General features: G+C 41.1%; 1 protein-coding gene across 1 annotated transcript; it reads left to right on the forward strand.

The window, feature by feature from the left end:
* Positions 1–7,912: 7,912 nt before the first annotated feature.
* LOC147453728 (mavicyanin-like) lies at positions 7,913–9,621 on the forward strand. The gene is made up of 2 exons (XM_086517183.1): positions 7,913–8,223; positions 8,917–9,621. The coding sequence occupies exons 1-2, from the start codon at positions 8,028–8,030 to the stop codon at positions 9,354–9,356; spliced, it is 636 nt and encodes a 211-aa protein (XP_086373309.1). The 5' UTR covers positions 7,913–8,027; the 3' UTR covers positions 9,357–9,621.
* The last annotated feature ends 2,023 nt before the right edge of the window (positions 9,622–11,644 follow it).

Here is an 11,644-nt window from a genome sequence, read left to right on the forward strand (position 1 = left end):
GGGGATGATCATGCAGACCACATTTCCAACGAGGCAATGTTTGAGCCTGAGATCGATGAAATGATCGAGATGATCATGGATTCAGAAAGGCTTATCTATGATGATATGAAAAGTGAAGCCGATACGCCATTGTATAATGGAGCACGTGTGTCTAGATTGAAGGCGCTCCTGGTTCTTCTCAACATGCAGACAAAGTTTGGATGGAGTGACACTAGCGTCACAACGCTTTTCAGGTGATCTATTACAATGTGTTTACTTTGATAAAAAACTCTAGATGTATAATGATCTGATAGATTTTTACACAATTGTACTGTATTTTTTTCATTGTGAGCACATACTGCCAGCTGATAATGTGATGCCAGATCCCAGAGAGGAAGCAAGAAAGATTTTGCAAAACTTGGGAATGGATTACAATTCGATTCACGCTTGTCCTAACGACTGCATTCTTTTCAGAGGGGAATACATAGACATGGAGAAGTGTCCGAAATGTGATTCCGAGAGATATCGAGTAGATCTCCAAGGAACAAAAATTCCACAAAAGGTTTTGCGACATTTTTCTCCGCTTCCTCGCATCGAGCATTTCTTCGAATGTAAGTCCATGGCCACCCTAGCATCATGGCATGAGGAGAATAAATCTTCGGATGGTGTGCTACGGATTCCTGCAGATTGCGCAGCGTGGAAACATATAGATGAAACATGGTCGGATTTTGCCAGGGAAGCTCAAAATTTGCGCCTAGGCCTGGCTATGGATGGCGTAAAGCCATTTGGTCAAAGATCAACATCTTACAGTGTATGGCCCGTTGTCATCGTCAACTACAACATTCCCCCGTGGTTGACTACGAAGAAGGGGCACCTATGGCTAAGCTTGATTGTGCCGAGGCGGTATAAAGTGAAGAATATGGATGTGTATCTTCGTCCACTATTGGAAGAGCTACAACAATTGTGGATTGGCATAGAAGTGGTGGATATGAGCCGACACACAGGTCGACGGAATGCTTTGATCAGAGGCATTCTAATGTGGACCATGCATGACTATCTCGGACTAACAGAATGCTCAAGTGATTTACACTTAAACTCAAACACTGTAAATCTTGGTTTTTCTCAAGCTTATCTATTGTCATGTGTATACATGCAGGGCTTCAAACAAGTGGATACAGAGCATGTGTCACATGTGGACCTAGACTGAATGCACGTCGGGCGCCCTCATTGAAGAAGCAAATCTACGAAGGTCATCAAGTGTATCTTCCAGAGAATCATGTGTTACGCGATGGATTTTTGGGAAGAGAGCCATCGAGGATGTCTGCACAAGCATGGTTAGAGCAGAAGGAGATGTGTGATGACGGTTTTCCCCCAGGGATGAAGAGACTCTCTCTATGGTTGGAGTTACCATATTGGCCCCGACTCATGATCAATCACTTGCTCAATCCAATGCACGTATTCAAGAATGTGGGTGATCTACTATGGGACCATCTGAACGGCAAGAAAGATACTTTGGGAGCCAGGGTGGACCTTAGAAATGTGGATCGTATGGAGCAATATTGGCCGGAGACAGCATCCGATGGATCGATAAAACTCCCTAAAGCACCATGGATTTTCACAGGAGCCCAAGAACTCAAAGTAAAAGAGACTATTCGATCTTTGCGGACCCCCACTGGTGTAATGCACTTGCTCCGAACGTGTTTTACTAAAGAAGGAAAGCTTACTGGTTTGAAGTCACACGACTGGCATAAAATGTGTCAGGTATGTTCATAGTGGAATATATCATAGTGGGAATTGTGTAACAAATTTGTGTGTGGATTTAATATCATTGCTGCACGTGTTTTGCAGTTTATTTTACCGGTGGCCTTTGAGGGATGTTTGTCTCTTGACGTCCGTAACACAATCTGAAAACTTGCGAAGTTGGTGCAATGGATCTCACAAAAGGAGATCAACGTAGACTCCATACCATTCTCCAAACTAAACGCGCGGAGGTTGTGTGCATGTTTGAGAAACACTTTCCTACTACCATGCTAACCATTCAGGTGCATCTTCTTGTTCATATAGTTGATGAGGTGGAAATAGCTGGCACAGTACATTCCAGATGGATGTTCTTTTTAGAACGTTTCATGAAAATGCTCAAGGAATATGTGCGTCAGAAGGCATGTCCGGAGGGTAGCATGGCAGAAGGTTGTCTGGTATCAGAGTCCCTAGTGTACATTGAAGAGTGGCTAGATGGATTTGATAAAGCCCGGGACACGCTATTGCAAACCATAGATGATGAGTGCATATCTGGGATTGTCATGTGAAATCTCGGTGTTGAGAAGAAGATGATGGAAGATCTAGAGGCTAAAATCAACCGATTTTGCATGCTTCACAATTCAGTGATGCAAAAGTGGATTTCACAATATGAGGATGCAAAGCAAGAGCAACAAAGGGCACGAATCGAGTGGAGATGGAGAAGACGACCACCGATGCACTATCCGACGGGTCTGGAGAGCCTACCAACATTCATGAGCTTAAGATGGTTGCACAACCAATTAAAAAGCGCACAACAGTGCGGTGAAGAAGTGGTTGAGGAGGAGTGGGAGTACTCTCAGGGTTGCGCGACCAAGGTAAGTTTGCAATGTACGACTAGTGACTTTCTAGATGTTTGAACGGCCACTCATAATCTTTGTTGGTTGTAGATAAGTCATACACATTAGCATGGTGTAAAGGTCGACATTTTAAGGTGGAACGGATCGACAAAAAGCATTTTACTCAAGATTGTGGAATCATGGCAAAATTTGAACAGTCTAGTCGACGACGGTCCTCTGATGCAGATCCTGTGGTGGCGGAACTCACTTACTTCGGCACGCTACAAGAGATTTTGAGGATCGATTATAGAGGATTTTTTTTCGACTTGTTCGACATGCAATGGTTCAAGATAACCATGGAGGGTCGCAACGCTACTGTGTGTAGAGGAGAGTCTAGTTTTATTGAGGTGGATTCAACTAAGAAATGGACTGACCTAAGAGACACTTTCGTACTACCCGAGCATTGTGAACAAGTAAGTATGTAAATAGTTAACATCCAATTTTAGAAGTTATGTGCTTGGAAGCTCTCATGTAAGTTATGTGGTGCTGGTAGGTGATATTTCATCCTACAAAGTCTGCATCAAACTGGTGGTACGTCATAGAGGTAGCCCCTCGTAGTGCATGGACGTATGAAGGCTACCATGTGTCAATCACAGAGGCATCAATGGAGGAGATCGGATTAGAAGATGCTCAGTCAGAAGCCGCTGAGGTGGTGCCAGATGAGCATGAAGCTGCTACTCTCTATGGGGTGCATGCAAAGGATCTACAATATGAAATGGAGGACATTTGTTTAAACGGAGAGTTCTATATAGATATAGGAAGTTATGCTGAGCTTTGAGAGGATGAGAGAGAGACCTCTTAAAGCCAAAAATATTGTATTTGAACAATCTAGCTCCGTTTTATAATGTATATTATATTCATGTGGCTTTTTGTCCATTTCTGTCTATATGCGTCATTGTATTTAATGGTCATTGCATCATTGTATTTAATGGTCTTTGCGTCCACTCCAGGTACGTATGCTCCAGGTATGTTCTCACAAGCAGGGACGACGAGCACTGCGCTCCGAGTGGGATGGAGACTGAAGCTGCAATCGCGAAGCTGGTCTGCTCAATATAGATGCTGCTCGTCCCACCGCTAGATCTAGTTGATCTGGTGAAAGAGACACTAAGAAGCACTACTACTGCTTCTCAGCGTCTCTTTCACCCGATCAATTAGATTTAGTGGTGGGGCAAGCAACTTCTATGAGTAGACCTTTGCGATGCAGCTTCAGTCTCCAGCGCACCCGGAGTGCAGTGCTTTTACAAATTCACAGAAATTCAACGAAATCTCTCTACACAGGAATCCCTCCCCCTTTATGAGTCCCCTCTCTCTCTTTCTCTCTCTCTCTCTCTCTCTCTCTACTTGTCCATGTTTTCTTCTCCATTCATTTAATATTAAGTTTAAATGTTCATGTGTTTAATGCAGGTATATATGGATGATGAGGAGTTTCTTTCTCCTTTGTCACCCCAGCAAAGACAGTGGTATGTGGAGCGTCATCGTTCTGGCGCACCATCGCGCATTCCTACTCCGGCCGCGTCTCCCTCTGTTTCGGAGCATTCAACGTGCTCCGAAGCTTCGGTGTCGACGAGACGATCTTCACACTCGTTTAGGCACCGGCGCTCTAGTGGTGGCGGCGGCGGTTGTTGTGGGGATGCCACCACTGATGCCTCGACACCGCCTCGTGTTCGATGAGGCTGTTTACCCTCCCCTTCTTTGGCTGCCCTGACATCAGCCATGGCATCGCCATCTACACCAGGTTTTGCACGGCGGACGGCCGTTCCTAGCGGCTACACACAACTAGCTACTCCTCCAGGAGTCAGTCCAGTCGACACTCCTCGCTTCGGGGCCCAGACTCCAGTGGAGACACCTGACATCCGTACCCCCGTTGACACGCCGCTAGAGACCCCTGTCGGGACACCCAGGTTCACGCGTCACCGGTAAGTCCCACATCAGCAAATCTGAAGAAAGGGAGAAGAAGAGAGCAAGAGAGAAGTTCAAAAAAAGGGACAAAAATGCAGAAGAGAACCCGTGGTTCTATTTTTGCAAGTGACATCGATGCAGGTATCGGTATGCACGCTGGTACTAGCATCAGTAATTCAAAATTTAATTTTGTACAAAATGGATCTATCTTGTGCCTCTAGGTCTAGCAATGCATATACTGACGCCCACCAACGACGACGGTAATTTGGCATCGATAATGAGTCATCTCTTGTAATGGGTGGCTTTTAGTCAATCAACCTTTGCTACTATTATCCTAGAGAATTCAATAAAAAACTTGCAATAACGCCTACCATCCAAGGAAGTAGAGGAAGATATTCACCACATAAGCTAGGGAAGCAAAATAAAATTGTAAAGTCTTTCTCCTTAGAATTCCCATTGGTTGTATGTCCTAAACCATGGCGCCAATGGTTGAAGTAGGCTCACACAGTTTCTAGAGCCATGAGATTCATTTGAAGTACCATCACCACCATATTGGGCTCCTCAACTCTATTCGGTAGTAGCCTCAACCAAGGACTTGCACATTGATAAGCTTGCCAACATACCCTGGAGTACCCAAAATCTTGCACAAGAATCCTATAAATGACGGTGGTTGATTGTTGTCGGTTAACCTCTTTTGCAAGGCTTGCTTTCTCCTTGAAGGTAGAGAAAGTTGAATTTGGGCTCAATAGGGTGGGGTGAGGGGGCTACGTCAAAGACCCTATTTGGCAATGAGGTTGACTCCTCCATCCAAAAGTACTATGTCTCTTTGAATGCCTTGTTGTGTGTGTGTGAGAGAGATTGGGTACATACATGTATGTCTATACGTGTGTGCATGTGTAAATTCACGCTTCCTGTGAGAGAGAGAGAGAGAGAGAGAGAGAGAGAGTCCCTTGCTTGCAAGTAGTCCCCTAGCTTACTAAGAAGCGCTTGCTTGGGCGAAGCGAGCCCTCTACTTGTCAAACATTCAAGCTCAAATATTGTACATGACATGAATTGCATGGCTTAGTGAGTGATAGCCTTTAAACATATTGCCAAGGTTAAAGGGAATCCAAGCATGGGGTTTTTTGATGGTGATGTCTAGGAAGGCAGCAACGTAGTTCAGGAGAGCCAATAGGTTAACATATTTGTTGGGGCTTCTCTTCTTTAACACCACATAGACTAGGAGATAAACCACTTTCGATGGAATTTTGAGTCAATGAAACAAAACTAAAATGTGGAATGCAATTTTTTAAAACAAGTCTCTCTATTGTTGTACTCTAGGGCTCACTTTCTAAAATTGAGATGATCTTGGTTAGTGTTAGTAGGGTATATTAACCTTTTGGAAAGTTCATAGAGCTTGGGATCATCATAATATTGTTTTGGTCTAGTTTTGACCTTTGTTTCCTCTTCTACAAGTACCATGTAGGTAATTCTTCCTCTTGTCGCAGATTTTGATAGTGTATCTTTTTACGTAATAGGCAGTTCGTTGTGTAATGTGGAGTGTGGCACAAGTTGGTTTTATGTTGTTTTCCCTCTGCATTTACATATGGTGAGATCATCGATCAAGATTGACACTAACGATGTTTTTTTGCATGTTGTTTCCTCATGGAGACTACTACCCACTATAAAAATACATAATTTGACATCTCCTTGTGTGAAAGGTTGTGTGGACCTACGATGTAAGACTAAATTCTATGGATTCTGTTGATGGTGTAGGTCCTAGGAGCTCCACCGCTATAGATGTTTTCTTTAATCTTGAGCATGCACATACTAAATTTGTGCACCCTTATGCATTGATTGCTCAGTATGAACAACAAAACAAGCAAAGTACCCTTTGAATACAAGGAGGGTACTTTGTTTGCAGCTCGTTTGCAGGTACTAATTCAACAAAGCACCCTCTTTGTCCCTTGTACAGAGTACCCTCCTTGTTAGCTAGGATCTTTTTCACCCAAAAAGGGGAAAAAAAGAAAAGAAGTCATACATCTTTACTTAAGAAAGATTGTGTCTTATGTTCAGGATGTTAGATTATACTTGTGGAAGCATGATAACATTTTAAAGCATGAAAACAATGGTCATGTGATGAAATTTTGATAATAAGGAGAATGAACTTGTTGCAATATCATTTTATATTATCTAGTAAACCATCACGTCGTAGAGGAACATTTATCTATTTTTAGGCAATGTGACATAGTTTTTGAACTGCAGTTTGTGAGGTTTTGCATACCTAGCTAGGTACGATTGGGGGTAGGGGACCGCCGGCCCGGTGGGGGGGCCGGTGGTCCCCTGCCCCCAATCGTAGCTAGCTAGGTATGCGGTGCCTCTCGAGCAGAAGCTCATGATGTTGGGCATTGTATGAAAAACATTGTAAAAGATTCCGTTTTCCTACATGAGAAAATATCTAAATCGTCTTGTGATTGCATTATGCAAATTCAAAAGGGGACAAGCCCTCTTCCTCTCTTTGTTTGTCGTGGATATCAATAATATTTCTCATTTTTTGGAGATCAACAAGAGAGAAATTGGAGAAAAATGCCATTTCAAGCATTGCATGTAAACTTTGTCTTAAACACTTGCTCTTAAGAAAATGACTTGTTGTAGCGCTTAAATTGAGACAGTTTATTGCTAGCTAGGGTACGGAATGGGGAGAAGACACATGTCACACAAATAGGCAAATAGAGAATTAGAACCTTAGTTGGCTTGGGTGATGCATCAATCTTTTATAGCCACATTGGTATCCTTGATAGTTTGACACTATCATCACCTACCAAAGCCACTCAAAATATGCTCTTAAAGCCACCTACTGTGTTGTCTTATGACTCAATTCAAGCTTGTTTGCTAAGGTTGCGAAGAATGGCCTACGCATTTTATCATTCTACCCACTCGATCAGCAACTTTTGGATCTGGGGTACTTTGTGGCGTAAATGATTGATATGTAATGCATATCTCTCTCTCTCTCTCTCTCTCTCTCTCTCGCACACACAGTGCCCAATTGTGTGAAATACACCCATGATGAGGCACACCCTATTCTCTCTCTCTCTCTCTCTCTCTCTCTCACAGGGCACAACTTATGCTGCTCCCAGAATAATGAGGAACACTAATTCGGATAATGAGGAGAACACACCCAATGTACACTCTCAACTAGACACACAGCAGAAGGTGTGCCTTATGAATGAGAGAGAGAGAGAGAGAGAGAGAGAGAGAGAGTTGGCGTGAAGGTGGCGGCCCACCGGGCACCAAAAAAAAAAAAAAAAAAAGCTGACAATGGGTGGTTACTTTAGAATGACTCCGGTGATGTGGGGTTTGTGATAGTGATTATTGCAAGCATGTACGTACTATACATATGGGCGATCTGTCTCTCTCTTCCCAACAGGCAGATTGTATTCTTGAGAGTCGACTCTCTCTCTCTCTCTCTCTCTGTCTGCCTGCAGTTGGTGCAAACGTGAATCTGAGTTTGTTGATTTGAGGCTGTAAACGACTCAAATGGGTCGCATGAGTTCTCTAACATGCGCCTATTATTCCACAGTACTATGGATCTTCTGCCTGCTTGCAATTATACGCAGCACAAGCACTAGTGCCGCTAAAGAGTACAAGGTGGGCGACTCGTCGGGATGGAACACCGGCGTCGACTATGCCTCATGGGCTTCCCAAAACACCTTCCATGTCGGCGACTCTCTCAGTAAGTCCTCACCATATTCACCATAAGCCTGTAATTAGCATGTCCATACACAATTATAATTAGCATTATTTAGTACATTGTTCCAAATAAATGACATTATTTTTCTTGATAAAACTACTTTAGTATTAACCACTACCATTACCATTACCATTAACCTTTACCAATCCCGATTAACCTTCACCATACATAATGCTGATTAATAAAATGCTAATTACCATTGATCAGCACATTTTTCCAACCAATTGCTATTAGTTTTATTAGGTCTATCAGCACTAGTTACTACTGCTTGGAAACTATTTATTGCTAGCACGTGAATCTGCTTTCATTATTAATATCACTTCACCACCCAAATCTAAATTTTATGCTAATTTTTTTAGCTCATACAGAAGGTAATGATCTTTATCTTATACTAGCAAGAATTCAATCAAATCAATCACTTCTTGACATGGACTTTGATTACTTGATAATATTATTGAACGCCGGCTTATTGCATCATCAAAGAATAGAATGTAGCCATTACCATTACTGTAATTGTTCAATACATTGTTCTGACAAAATGGTATTAGCTTTATTGGTATATCCACATAGATATTATTGTATTGGCTAAACAAGTTTGAAAGCAAATGTTGGATCTTTGATTTAGTCTTTGTGGTGCTAACATCTCATGCGTTCACTTCCATGAATTTGTCATAGAGTTTAGTTATACAGCGGGGGTTCATACAGTGCAACAAGTGAGTGCAGAGGACTATAAAGGATGCAATGCGGCCAATGCAATCATGTCAGGAACAACTGGAACTACAACAGTGAAGCTAGATAAGGCTCAAACCTATTATTTTATATGTGGGGTGCTAGGGCACTGCGAAGGTGGAATGCAGTTGAGTGTTACAGTTATCGATGATGCAACCTCTAAATCTGCTCCTTCACCAACTACTGTGCCAACAAACCATACTAGTCCCTCCTCTGCTAGTAGTACTCCAACTACCACCACCCCCTCTCCTCCTTCTAACCCTAATTTATCTTCACCTTCAACTCCCACTACCAACCTATCCAACAACTCTCCTTTTCTTCATCCATCCTTTTCATTTTTCCTCATTATCTTATTAACCATTCATGTCTTTCCCAATGCATTCTAACCAAAATTTTGCCATCACCCGATGATACTTTTGTTGTGAAAGATCACAAGCATGCTCCCTACTTTACAAATGTTGATTAATATACTTATTAACCACTCATATATGATCTACTTATTAATCTAGATCACGGACGTAATGGCTTCCCGTTATGAAGGATCTAGCCTTCTTTGTTGAGGAATTCAATAATAATGATAGATAATCTATGCTTGTAATGATTTCCATTTTATTGCCAGCCTCATTTTTCTACAATATCTTTAATTACCCATATGTCCTCCTATAAAATCTTAAAATACTTTCTTATATTGTATTTGTTAGCTCATGTCATGAAATAAACTCATTAGATATTGAGATGATAATATGCAAAGGTTTTGTAAATATGCATTATCATGTGAGCAAATGATGTTATCATGTTGATAAATCTGCATTATCATGTGAGAAAATAAAAATGATGTTAATGTGTTCAATAATATCAAATATTATTCTTTTGCCTTTCGTGCATGAGATTGTAGGTTGACATTAATGAATAAATAAATAAATATATAGGTTTGAATTTAGCTTGGAGGATTCACCATATAGGTATGTGTAGCATCACACAAGTATAAGGAAGGGCGTTTTCAATTAGCGGTTGCGTAAGCATATAGAATAGGGGTAACCCCCAATTATTTTCCATCCTGTACCATATGTATAGGGAGGGGTGGTAAAGTGGGAAGGGGTACCCCTTGAAATATATAAAAAACCTTATATATCTCTCAAATTCGTCAAATTTTTTCCCAAAATCCCCTTCAAATTTTCCAAAATATTCAATCTCACAATATATTTAATCCCATTCCAAAATTAGTTTGAGTTGATGGCTTGTTGCGAGTTAATACAAGCTTTGAAGGGCTTTGAAGATCCATGGTACTCTTTTCAAGATACGATGATGGTTTTAATAGTATCCATGCCATTATTATAAACAATGTACGAAGAATTTCAAATGTAGAGAGAGTGCAAGGCTTTCTCTTGTGACTTTACACTGTGTGGCATAAGCTGTAGCATCTTCTATATTTTAATAGTATCCATGCCATTATTATAACCAATGTACGAGGAATTTTAAATGTAGAGAGAGTGCAAGGTTTTCTCTTGTGACTTTACATTGTGTGGCATAAGTTGTAGCATCTACTATATTTTGAAAACCTTCTTTCTTTGTTAGTAAAATGATGTGTCAACATATTTATTCCATTTCATTTTCTCTACTTTGCAAATGGCACAACACATTATGGTTATACAATGATAGGTCAACTTTTTTTAGATTTATTTTTGTAATTGGGAGCTTTAAATCCCATGTGTGAATCCTAATCCTATTGAGTAAGAGGCATACTTATTCAATAAGATTTTGAAATTAATGTCCTTATACAGAGGCAACGCTGGTAAGAAAGCCTTAAGTCCCATGGAGGTCCCATGTGGGAATCCTACTGAGTAAGAGGCATACTTATTCAATAACGTTTTGAAATTAGTGTCAGCATACAAAGAAAACTCTAGTGAAAATTTTAAATACAACACAAAATCTAAAACCATCGATAGAGAGATTTAGAACCCGTACATTTATTATGGAAGGGGTCAAGTCAAGTATATAAACAATGTATAGAGGGGACTATATGAGTTTTTTATCATTTGTAGATAGGGGGTTGGGTTAGCGCCATAGGGTTCATAGATAGGGGGTTTTCCTATATAAGTGAATCTTCATATGGGGCTGGGCCTGGGCATGGGCCTGCCAAGCCTCACTCTATTGTATTGTAGACATAGCAAGAACACACACACACACACACACACACACACACACACACACACACACACACACACACACACACACACACACACACATGTGTCAATTCATGGGATGTAGCTAACATAACTAGTGCATGGAGGCTACAAGAGGTTGTCAATCTCTTAAAAACACACTCAATCCCTATCCAATCAATGAAACACTCAATTATATGTTAGACAACAATAGCTAATTGTCACGCCAGCAAGAAAATCTTGATGGCTCACCAAGCAAATGAGCTCCAAACATCACCAAACTCATAGATTGGGTAGATAGAATCTAAAGACAGGTGCATAGGGCCTCAAATCCACATTTTAGTGGCTTGGAAAAAAACACTTATTATATACAAGAGTGATTTGACCTAACCCATTTCGGTTCAGAATGCACTTAGAAGCCTAGCATTGATGCTCCAATACCCATCTTATAACGAAAATGTAGTTTCTATGCTTAATTTGTGAGTTATGAGCTAATTAGCAAGAGGATCGGC

Source organism: Adiantum capillus-veneris, chromosome 7 (assembly GCF_014529385.1).
Source record: "Adiantum capillus-veneris isolate H3 chromosome 7, ASM1452938v2, whole genome shotgun sequence".
In the NCBI taxonomy this organism is placed as follows: domain Eukaryota; kingdom Viridiplantae; phylum Streptophyta; class Polypodiopsida; order Polypodiales; family Pteridaceae; genus Adiantum; species Adiantum capillus-veneris.

Coding starts and splice junctions, on each gene's coding strand:
- LOC147453728 (XM_086517183.1), top strand. CDS start 8,028: ATGGGTCGCATGAGTTCTCTAACATGCGCCTATTATTCCACAGTACTA. Junction 8,224..8,916: donor CCATGTCGGCGACTCTCTCA/GTAAGTCCTCAC, acceptor AATTTGTCATAG/AGTTTAGTTATACAGCGGGG.